This window comes from Microcaecilia unicolor, chromosome 2 (assembly GCF_901765095.1).
Source record: "Microcaecilia unicolor chromosome 2, aMicUni1.1, whole genome shotgun sequence".
Lineage (NCBI taxonomy): Eukaryota > Metazoa > Chordata > Amphibia > Gymnophiona > Siphonopidae > Microcaecilia > Microcaecilia unicolor.
This window is the reverse complement of record NC_044032.1, coordinates 104781818-104794180: the sequence shown is the minus strand read 5'-3', so window position 1 is coordinate 104794180 and position 12363 is coordinate 104781818. Positions and strand designations below refer to the sequence as shown.

At 39.9% G+C, this 12363-nt stretch overlaps 1 protein-coding gene across 4 annotated transcripts in view; it reads right to left on the bottom strand.

The window, feature by feature from the left end:
- The window catches only part of IPO11 (importin 11), an 813637-nt gene that overhangs the window by 689882 nt on the left and 111392 nt on the right, over positions 1-12363 (bottom strand). For all 4 annotated transcript variants that reach the window (XM_030193171.1, XM_030193174.1, XM_030193172.1 and 1 more), the window contains one exon: positions 2350-2542. In XM_030193171.1, coding sequence (XP_030049031.1) covers positions 2350-2542 — 193 coding nt within the window. The remainder of the gene's footprint in view (positions 1-2349; positions 2543-12363) is intronic.

Genomic DNA, 12363 nt, shown 5'->3' with positions numbered 1-12363 from the left:
CCTAGTTATCATATCTGGTGCTACAAAAATATATTTATTTTTGTAGCACCAGAATGTACCCGGCAGTAATCGGGCAGTGCAGCACACTGCCTGGCTGCCACCAGGTTAGCAGAGGAGCCCTTATCGCCGTCTCATAGTTATTTCCTGCAAGAAACAGAGGCTTCCCTTTTACCCGCTGCAGTGAAAGGGGGCCTTGGGGTGCGTGAAAAACACGCGCCGATGCCGCAGTTTGGTAAAAGAGGCCCTGAATAAATTTTTTAAAATTATGTCAGCCATTTTAGAAACATAAAACTTTCATTTTTCCCCAAAGCAGTGGACACAGCCTTGTTTCCCTTACCAGTTTCATTTTCCTGGGAGGGGGGCATAACTACTGAAGAACTGAGGTGATTAATTCCCCTAATCCTTCAGCAGGATTGTTCATTCCCCTTCTGAAATGGGATATGAACATCCATTTCTATACACTCACAGTCCTGTGCACGCCATGCCCCTTGCCACATGGACATTTTTCAGGTTTAGACATTCATATCCCAGCTTTATAAAATCAGGATTTGGATGTTCATAGACATCTAAAATGCTAGTTTATGGATGTCTAAAACATGAACAGTGCTTCTAAAATAAGCACCAGAGATACAAGTACTATATTATAATTTCATATGAGTCAGTATTATACTTCTAAAAACCTGCTGTAAGTACTGAATTTAAAACACAAACAAAATCCCACTAAATCAGGAGTGGGCAAGTAACCTGGTGGTTAAAGTATCAGGCTGAGATCCAGTGTGACTTGTGGCATAAATCAAGGTACTTCATCCTCTCTTGTCTATGGTACAAACTTAAGGACTAATTTACTAATATGTTAAGCAGTTACGTGCACTAAAACAATTTAACTTATGCTGAATAATACAAGTCCCATTATTCTCAACAGGGTCTATTTCCTGTGCCCTAACTTGAATCAATACACATGCATTAATAAATGAGGCCCTTTGATTTTAAGTCTTCCGGGGACTGGGAACTACCCAACTTGAATTTACCATGAGCAACAAATGAAAAGGCATGAGCTAAATCCAAATAGAAAAAATTAAATAAAAAAATGTTAATATTCTATCACATAGGAGTTTTAACTAAAGTGTGTTAGGCTGTTTACGCGCAGTATAGTAAAGGTTTTGCAGTAATTTTAAGTTTACCGCACACTACATCACAGATTAAGGGCATTTTGTGTTAGGAGGCAGAACTAGGTGGGGTATGGGAAGAGAATGGGCATGGAGAATACAGCAATTAACATGCTATACTTACCGCATGCTACCTAATGCATAGATAATACAAGACTACTTACCATCTTTTAAATAGGAGGCACTACAAGGCCAGATTAGTAAATGGCCTTCAAAAACCAGTGCTCCACACTATCCTATAATGGTCACTCCGGGCTGAACACCTTTTATAGAATAGTTTAGTAGTTTATAGCTATTAAAACCTGCTATACTGCCCAAGCGCAGATGTGGGCGGTTTACAATGTAAAATAAAAACACTCAAAACAATTAAGAAAAAGAAATACAAGATTTGATAGGAAAGAATATCCAAGTCATACCAGATCATTCAAATCTTACATGATAGGTACACAATTAAGAAAAGGGGAAAAAGAAAATGATGACAAAAGAGGGGATAGAAAAGAAAAGGGATTATACCAAATGTAACATACAAGAAGGAAAACAGCAAGACTGGCTGCAAGCCCAATAACGCCAATTCCCATACTCAAATTTGGGTTCCAGGACTTACACCTGCTGAAACCAGCTGTAATTTCTGGCACCAATTTGAGCACACATTCCCACTATTTTATAACACTGCATGCAAACTTTTGGAACACCCCTAACCTGTCCATGCCCCTCTCATAGCCACGTCCCCTTCTGGGTTGCGTGCTGTGAAATTTGGACACCCAGTGTTACAGAATAGCATGTAGCCATATGCGCAAATCCTAACTGGTGCCAATTAATGTAAATTACTAACACCCAATTAGCTTGTTAACCACTTAAGTTGCATGTCCAAATTGGGCGACCTTTATAGAATCCAGGGATAAGTAACTCTGCACTAATTGCAAACTGATTAGTGCATGCTATTACAAATGTAAATTAAACACTTGCAACAGAAAATGCTAGAAACACCCCTAAAACCTGCCATATTAGATTTACAGCGACTGTGCGTTAATTTTCTATGTTAAGCCTCAATAACTGCAAAACCTAATGCACTTTAGTAAAAGGACCCAAAGTGTTTTATATATTGGTGTTATTAAAGAAAAAAAGCACAATTTAGTCAGTGGTATGAACAATGTTAACAACTATGATGGGAAGAAAGCAATACCTTCAATGTTTTTGGATGGCTTGTAGGCATCATTTTTCACAATCATTTTAATAAGATTCATACACTGGACAATGAAACATTCAAAAATAACTCCTTCACCAGCCTCTGTGAAAACATAGCTGATCGCAACCTCCAGTGACCTTTGTATCAGTGGAATGAATGAAAAAGGATGTTGTCCCAGGAAGTTCAAAAGCTGGAAATGGAAGGAAATAATGTTTCTTTAAAATACAGTTGTATATCACATAATGCAACAGTGTAATGTAAACAAATTTGGCTGATATTCAAAAGAACTTACAGTTAGCAGCAGCACTAGCTGCATATATAATTTTGTTTTATATAGCTGACGGATCTACACTTAACTTTAGCTGTTTTATTAGCAACATAGTTCAATTTATGTGTTGGAAAAAAGAAGAGTGTTTTAGAGCAGGTCAACAGTAGGTGAAAAACGTATACATTCACTAGCAAAATTCACCTACTTAGGGCCCTCTTTACTAAACCGCACTGTAGGTGCGACAAATTTTTAGAGCGCGTTAATGATAGAGATACCCATAGGAATATAATGGGTGTCTCTACCGTTAGCATGCGCTAAAATGTTAGCGTACCTACAGCACAGCTTAGTAAAACTTATTTATCAAAGTGCCGATTGGTGAACTGCAGGTATAATTTTAAACATATAACTGGCTGCTTCGGGTTATACGTGAATTTTCAAAGCTGGCACTTATACAGATAGTGCTGCTGAAAATATATAAGTTATATATTTAAACAGTAGCTATATCACTGAATAAGTGGCCCTTTTACTAAACTGCAGCAAAAAGTGGCCTTAGCACACCCTTACGCGTTGCTTTCCCACACACTAAGGCCATTTTTACAGCAGATATAAAATGGATGATTTTTTTTTTTTTTGTATTAATGGTCAAGCACCAAGGTGAAAACATTTTAAGAATCCAAACACAAGAGATCATCAAGTAAGGTGGGGTCTCCGGAAGAAGCCATAGCGAAACTGGTCGCCGTTGGGACCCCCACCAAGCATTGACAGCGGCGTACATGGTCTCACAAAAAAAAAAAAGAAAAACATTAGATGATCACTTGGAGTACTTTAAGAGTAAGGCTGCTCAAGCTAAGTAACATTTTTTACATACTCGTTTGCTGAAGTTATTTGTGAATAAAGTAGAATTATTGTTGTTGGTTCAACAACGTTTAACAGGAGGTTTTTCAGACCAATGATGACTTATTTGACCAACCCCATATGTAGGAAACAAGTTCCAAGAGTGTAGTTAAGGTCTAAATGAGGTCTTTTCCTCCTGATTTTTATTTTTAATGATCAAAAACGTTGAGAAAAGTAAGAAACAGTATTTAAATAAATATAATACAAGAAATTTTCTTTGTGGTACTAAGTTTTATAGAGGTATTCTACTATTCAGATGTACGGTACTGGGATCCATAACTTTACTGGTTGTCAAGCAAATGGCCATTTTTAAAAATTATCACATGAGCATGTACTGCCGCCCATTTTGTAGGTGGTGAGGGCTCACATGGTATCCCTTTACTAACCAGTTATCACACAGTAATGTAGATGAACAACCTGGTTATCATAGGTACACACTCTGCACCCATGACATGCCTCCCTCAAAAAAAAAATTAGAAATATTTTTTAGCACGCAGTTAATGCACACACATTTCAGAGTTCCCACAGAACGTCTGAGCATATCTTGTGGTATTCCATTTTTAGCTGTGTTAGGCATGCATTAGTGCCTAACACGGCTTACTAAAGGAGCCCCTAAAAGTGACTTTGTCTAATAAGAAAAAATTGTGATTAACTGAATTTGAAGTTCCATCCTAAGGAAAATGAGTACAAGTTATAAGTCAATTACTGAGTAAGTAATATTCCATTCACAATTTATTTATATGATGTGAAATGAACAAATTTGAATATACAACTGAAAAATTGCATCAGTTCAAACAACTTTTATACAATTAGAGAATACAGTCCAGGGCAAAACATTTAGTGCATTTTCTGTAAACAGTGTTATTTTGTAGTAAACAGCATGTTTTCATATGCATATCAGCCATTAAGTAAGTCCTATTTCTATATACAGATATAAAATTACAAATTAAAAAAACGAAAATCTATTTCATTCAAGGCTTTCTGTTTTGTTGGTTAATTACTCAAACTTATCTTTAGTTTTCTACAGCTCTGGAAACTGGTACAAACATACAATGGATTGCACCACTGTTCATGCTTTTTACCGGTGTCAATTCAATTTGCATGCATTTAATCTAGTCTTAATTAATTCAGAAAATAACTAATATAGATGTAAAAACTGCAAAGACTAGATGAGCCTTATGGCTCTCACCTACCATCTAACTATATTATATCTATTTTTTTTATTAATGACCACAGTGTTCATGATTGGGATTTGTTTCAATTTTTTTTATCATGCATTATCTACAAAATCTAAGCAGGTCACTATCCAATATCCATAAAATTAAATTCACAGACATCACACCCAACCTATCATCATCACTCAACAGTAATCTAAAACAACAGCTTTCAGTACCTTCCCAAAACTCAAACACACAGATTTTTCATTAGAATCATTTAAAGCCATGCTGAAATAAATAGGCTTTGTAGTGTTTCCTAAAAAAAGTAAATATGTCATTTGCTTAACTCCAGAGGAACACTGTTCCACACAGTTGATCCTGCAATTTAAAAAAAAAAAAAAAGCACAACTCCAAACTGGGGATCTGTGAGACCATTGCAGAGGGTCTGCAGAACACAGAGAACAGAGTAAAAGTGTTTTTATGCTACGATAATCCATATGAGTAGTTACAGAAGCTGTTGTAGAGGCAGAATCAGCAGTGGCTGCAGAAATGGTAGAAGAACAAGTAGCTGCAGGAGACAGAATAGCTGATAAGTGGGAACAGAGGCAGCTGCACAGATTGAAAGCAGAAGCAGTCATGGGGATGGAGTCAGCAGTGGCAGCTGTGGAGGTGTGATCAGAGGCAGCTAGCTGTGGAGGCCGAAGCAGGGGCATCAGGACCAGCATCAGCCTGCAGGGCCTGGGAATTGCATTGCAGCATTAACAGGTGAGGAGAGGGTAAGGGAGAGACGATGGGGACTGGCTTGGGGGTAGGGAATAAAGAGGGCTAAAAGAGACAAACAAGCTTGACACTGAGAGGAGGAGGTCCAGGAAGAGTGATAATAACGAACAGAGAGTCCCTGAATTTTTTGAAGGTTTATAAGAAGTTCCTACAATAAAAAATAAAAAAAAAAATTGGAAACCTCACCTTTAGAAATAACATTATTCCTAATCTGAATTCCTTTTTTTTTTCTTTTAACTTTATTGTATTTTTCCAACAAAATAAGAAAAACAAAACATGCATGAACAGCATAAAATCTGGACGCTCTACAGTAAACTTAAGCAACAGAAAGCCTACTGAAAAATTGTTAAAAATAGAAGGGCCTTCCAGTGATGTCAGCAGCACATAGCTCCATGAAAGCAGAGAAATAATTTGTAGATCCAAGGGGTGCCAGAGGTGGAATGAAAACTGTAAGGAGCTACATCAGATTTGTGCTGCCATATTGGTTCATAGTCCAGATGTGCAACAAGTGGGCTGCCCAATTAAAACTGAGAGGGCACACTGCACTCTGGGCCCTTGAAGAAACAGGAACCCGAAATATAGCTACGTAATGCAAGGTTCCACATTAGCAGTCACCGACCAAGAAAGGGATCTAGGTGTCGTCATTGACGATACTTTGAAACCTTCTGCTCAGTGTGCTGCAGCGGCTAAGAAAGCAAATAGAATGTTAGGTATTATTAGAAAGGAAAAATCCACTGCATACTCTGGGATAAGCAGTATAAAATGTTTTGTACTTTTTGGGGATCTTGCCAGGTATTTGTGAACTGGATTGGCCACTGTTGGAAACAGGATGCTGGGCTTGACGGACCTTTGGTCTTTCCCAGTATGGCAATACTTATGTACTTACGTAACTTCCTGCGGGACATTTTAGCTTGCCTCCATATTTTTATTATCAAGGATCTGATCGTTCGAAAAGGAAGAAATATGGGAAACTAGTAAAAAAGCCCCGTATCTGATGCAAATGAAACGGGGGCTATCAAAGTTTTCTTCTGTGTGCATGTGGGAGTGTGTGTGTCCCTGCCCTCTGCCCTCTCTCCCTTCCCCTGTGCTGTCTGTCCTCTCTGTCCCCTCCCCCCTAGGAGTCGAGTCCTTCTGTGTTAAGTTTCCTGCTGTGCTGTGTTTGTGTTACAGAGATAGTGGGGGCTTCTGCCCTCTCTCCCCTCCCCCCTCTGAGTCCTTCACTGTTACAGAGAGAGCGATTTCATTTCGTGCTTTGCTGTGTTTTCCTTCACTGTTTGTGTTACAGAGAGAGCGAGGGCGGGGCAGACACTCATGGGGAAACCGGATATCTCTCCCCCTTCACACTTCCGGCTGGAGGCTTCATTTAGAACATTGGTGGTGCCTTTTATATATAGAGATATCATCCGTCAAGGAAAAAAGATTGAGGTTTATAACAACTTATCTGCCCAAAATCTGCAACTTGGAAGAGAAAGATATCACTAGTTGCTTGAAAAAAGAAATACTGAGGTACAGATGGCTTGTCCCATTCGGCCTTCAATTTACGTGAGGGGCACAGTATATAAATAAAAATCTGAAAATTGGAGGAAGGCAAAGCCATCTTTCGGAAACAAGGCTTGCTGTTAGAAATTTCAAAACCACCTGCACAGACTGTTCAGCCCTCCTGGAGCCAATAACAGGATGGCAACAAGCAGCGGCAGGCAGAAGATGGCTCAAGCGGCAATCTGCAGACTGAGATAAATTGTTCAGCATCACAGGGAAAGCAGCTATAGAACCAGTGGCAAGCAGAACTTTGGAAATGAAAACTGTTTTCTTTAATTTAGCTCTGTGTTGGCTCTGCTAGGACCGGATTAAAAGGAGGGTTGAGAAAATCTGTGGGATTACACTATGAGAGAGGAGGTAAAGGAAATTTGGTTTTATTTACTTATGGCACATTTTAGAGAAGCCTGTACCAAGGGAACAAAGAGGGGATCAAATGTAACTGTGTGGTGTTGGTAGGAGGGGGAACAGGGTGGTTAGCAGGGGTCTGCATCTAAAAGGAGCCATTTTCTCACTGAAAGGCACAAGGGAGGGGAGGGAATGGCAAGAGTAAGTGTGGAATGCGAGGGTGGTCTTGGGAAGGGATGGGAAAGGAAGGGTTGGGTTGAGTTACAAGTGAGGGGAAGGGAGAGAGAAACTTCAAAGCTATTTACTGAGTAGGGGGACATGAAGCTGCATAAACTGTGACATGGAAGCTTGGGGTCACCTATTAAGACAGAGAAGGTACTGACAGCTTTAAAATTCTTAGAAATTGGAATAATTTTCTTGTAGGAAACACACTTACCAGACCACGAACAGAAAAAATTATGAAATGGGTGGGAAAAAGTTATTATTCTACATGTCCTGTTAACAGACGGGCAGGGGTTGCGATTTAAATTCATGAAGCAATACCATTTCTGGAGCACAGGGTATTGAAGGACAAAAACGGGAGATGGGTTATAATGCAGGGGCGATGTTTTGGAGAGCACATTATATTGGTAGCACTCTATGTACGGAATAATCCCAGCAGAGAATATTTTACATAGATTTAAGGTACTCTATTAGACTTGCACTGTGATAGGAAAGGACCTTAACAATGAAACAGACCCAACACTGGGCAAAGACAGCACTGGCCGATTACAAAAACAACAAAAATGGTTTAGGGGTGGGCAATACTAGAGCAAGGGTTAAGGCTACTGGGCACCTGAAGGCTTCTATATTCCCAAGAACAGGAATACACGCACTTATCCAGAGCACATGATATACAAAGTTGTATAGATTATTTATATGTAAAAGGTCTTTTTTCTAAGATATTAGTTGTGGAAATATGCTCATTAATTATCTCAGATAATGCCCTGGTAGTCATGTACTGGAAACTCAATAGATGGGAGCAGATGAAACAGTGGGGGTGCCTAAAGGGTATTGGAGAAGATGTGTCTTCAAAACTTCTGACAACTAAAAGGGGGGATTATACACATAGTAATCAAGTCCATGCAGACAACCCTGGGCTATTTTGGGAGCTGGGAAAAGCTGTACTGTGAGGTGAGATTATTGCTTATATGAAATCCTCAGCTGAACAGCTGAATAAAGCAATTCTCATTTTGACAAAAGATTTAAATCAGAAGCGACAGCTGATGGCCAGGAAATTAACTCCAAGCACTAGACAGCAATTTTTGAACATGAAAAGAATGTTAAATGAGCTTTTACATCAGAGATTGCAGAAAACTTTAATATATACTCAACATAGATTCTTGCTTGGCACACCTGGTACATATGATTCAAGGCCCGCATTTCATCCCCTATGTCCTAGGTCGTGAACAGAAAACGTTTCAAACTAATGAGGGAATCAATGTAGCCTTTTATAATTAGTATTCATAATTCTATAAACATATCAGGGGGATGAGAATAAAATGGAGACCACCTTTAAGATTACTTTTCCAAAACTGAGAGATTATGATCTAGCATCTTTATCTGCAGCTCCTTTATCTGGAGAGCAAATCACAAAGGTGTTAGGGGAGATGCCGAATAACAGAACACCAGGTCCTGACAGGCTCTCTAGTGAACTTTATAAAAATACTGTGACATCATGCTATATCCACCCCGGTGGAGGTCTTTACACAGGCAGCTTAATTGGGACAACTCCCAAAGGGTCTAAATATGGCAGTTATTACCAAACCCTGCCAATGATCCAACATATAACTTCTTACAGACCTCACTCCTTAATGTGGATATTAAAATACATGCAAAGCTAATAGTGAATTGACTGCAAAGGGTGTTACCCAAGCTAGTGGAATTCCAGCAGGCAGGGTTTGTGCATGGAGAGAATAAGGGGCCCAATATTAGTTGTGTGATAGGGACAATTAGGGCAGCACAGCCAAAAAAAAAAAGCAGATGCATCCCTAAGCCTAGATATAGAAAAAGCATCTGATAGTGTAAGCAAGGACTTATATATGGTAAGTGCTACAACAGTTTGGCTTTCAGGAGATAATGTTGAATTGGATTCAACTGTTATAATCGAACCCTAAAGCTCAGATATCAACTAACGGTGGGTATCAGAACCATTCCCCACTGAAAGAGGCACATGACAGGGTTGCCCCCTAGTACCTTATTTGTTCTCTGAATGGAATGCCTAGCTCAATTGATATAAAAAGATAGAGAAATACAGAGTTTATCTGTAGGTACTCAGGAGTTCACTAGGGGGAGCTCCAATGGGGACACCAGTGTAATGACTTGAAGGGGTCACTAGAGAGAGCTCCAGCAAAGGCCAGGAACATAGAGCTGGGGAGGACACATAGCAGTGGATTCCCTTTAAGAAGGAAGCACCCTGGAGAAGGTACTGGACTCTTCCAGAACCAGGAGAAGGGGCCCAGAAGATGTATGGTGAGCTATTACTAAGTAGTAGTAGTACTATTAGCAGCCCTATAAAGAGCACCTTTCAGGGGAAGGAAAGAAAGGACCTCCAAAGGAGCATAAGAAGGAAGGATGCCTAAGAGAAAGGGCAGATGAAGTCAGGCTGGAAACCCTGTGGCCTGGTCCCTGAAGGCAAAAGATCTCTATAAGACCAAGAAGGTACTTACCTTGCTATTAGGATAATGAGAAGGTACTTGCCTTGCTATGGTAATAATAAGGATAATACTGGTCTGGAAGTTTAATGTGAAGAAACATTGGAGGAAATGAAATAAGAACTGGACTAACAGCCGTAGAGTGGAGGACAGGACTGTAAAATTAAAGTGAGAGTTGCAAGTAATGTCCAGGGGAGGAGACTGTTCTAAACTGAGAACCAGGTCCCTTATTACGTGGGCTCAGTTGACGTGTGATTTGAGAAACTGTTTGCTGAAAGAAGAATTCCCTGCTTACGTGAGTAAGGAATACTAAGGGAACTGTAATTTGCCTAAGAGGTGGTTAATTTGCATATCCTGCTGAATCCTGATAGTAAAGCGTTGTATGCCCCAGAAAAGGTACCAGGAGGTTCTGACACAAGTATACGGAAACTGCAACCTGTTACCAAGGGAACCTCACAAGGAGGAGGTCAAGAGTAGGAGGGCTGATAACTGAGGGGCAGTCACCCTAAGCTTAAAGAGGAGCCTAAACATTAAGACTGAGATTACAGCCTGCTATAGAGGAGAATTGACTCTGAGCCTTTCCTAGAGGCAAAGCTCTTGTGAGCCCTAGTTATGAGCTTGTGATACAGGACAAGAGCCACAAGGGGGCCTCAGCACATAGAAATGTGCTGACAAGTAAACTGGCCACAGTCTGGACCAAGAAAAACCAGAGAACTCATAGCAAAGTCTCAGTAGGATGAAAAAGGTCATCAACATCCTGAAAGAGTCTCCAGGAAGCACAGAAATTATATGGAGTGGGCACTTGGCTACAAGGGGCTCATCATAATACACTCCCTAGATTGCTAAACTATCTTCAGGGTTCACTGACTTAACAGGCTTGCAACCTAATCTAGGGAAGTCCATTTTGTTGAGCACCCAGGGAGAGGAAATTTCCCTCTACACTGGGCATCTGGACAATTGAAATATTTGGGTTTCCATATACCCAGGCAACTTTGCAGACTATATTCCTTTAATGTGAACCTGCTACTGGGGGACATGGACAAACTTACAAAAACACTGCATGTTCTGCCTTTGTCCCCAAGTGGAAAAATTCAATTAGTTAAAATGAATCTCTTGCAAAAATGGCTCTATTTATTGCAAAATCTTCCGCTACAAATTAAAGAACAGGACCTACAGTGATGGCATAAACTCCTAACTTGATTCCTTTGGAAAGAGAAAACACCAGGGATGCAACTGTGTCTGTCTGCCACAAATCAAAGAGAAGGGAGGTCTTCCAGCCATGAAGGCCTATAATACAGCTTGTTTAATGAGACAAGTGAGGGATTGAGTCCAAGAGATGACTACCTTCTGCAATTACATACTAGAACAACAAAATGATTACCCATACAAATTGTCCTGTGTGTTTCAAGCCTGGGGTAAAGATCTGCCCACTAAGATAAACAAGCATTCTTTGATTTAGTTGGTAAAGTGGGCCTGGAAGATGAGTAGGCATAGATTTCATGTACCTGTAAACTGTTTTCTCTACCTACCTCTAACTGATAATGGGAAATTTCAAGTAGGAATGCAGGGCATATAGTTTACTTATTTATTTATTGTTACATTTGTACCCGTGCTTTCCCACTCAAAGTAGGTTCAATGCAGCTTACATAGTAATAGGGATTACAGAGTATTGTTGGAGAAAATATAAGTTAAGTATAGCAGAATAACCAAAGAGATAAGTAGGTAGAGAAGGGCAAGGGTAAAGGGAGTAGGAGAGATATAAGCAAGGGTAGGTTGGGATACGAAGAGTATATAATCCATTAGACAGGTGAAAATCTAAGACAAAGATATGGACTACAGGAAACTGATCATTACAGATATATGCAACTAAAACATTATGTCAAGCCTCTTGTAGCAAAATCCGGCAGCTTGGGATACTGGGACCTTTGATCAGTTCTGGCCACAAGATAGGATGATTAAAGGCTTAACAGTGGTTTTATGCGGCTTTATGAAGAAAAGATATATAGAACCCTTCCAGTAAACCATTCAAAAATGGGTACATGATACAACAGAGGATTACAGGGAAGGGGATTTCTTGGAAGGGGTGAGAAGTAGGGAGGACCTGGTGGAGAGCGCCCAATTGAGAGAAACGCAATACAAAGTACTGCAATTTCATATGCATCCTAAGCGGGTAGGTAAAATGAGGAAGGATATTACCGGGAATTGCGTGAAATGTGAAAACTAAGAGCGTGCTTATATTCACTGCTGGTGGGAATGTCAAGTATAGTTACCTTCTGGGACACATTATGGCAGCATCTAGAATCCTTAGTGGACAGGCCTTTGATAAGTGTAAAGA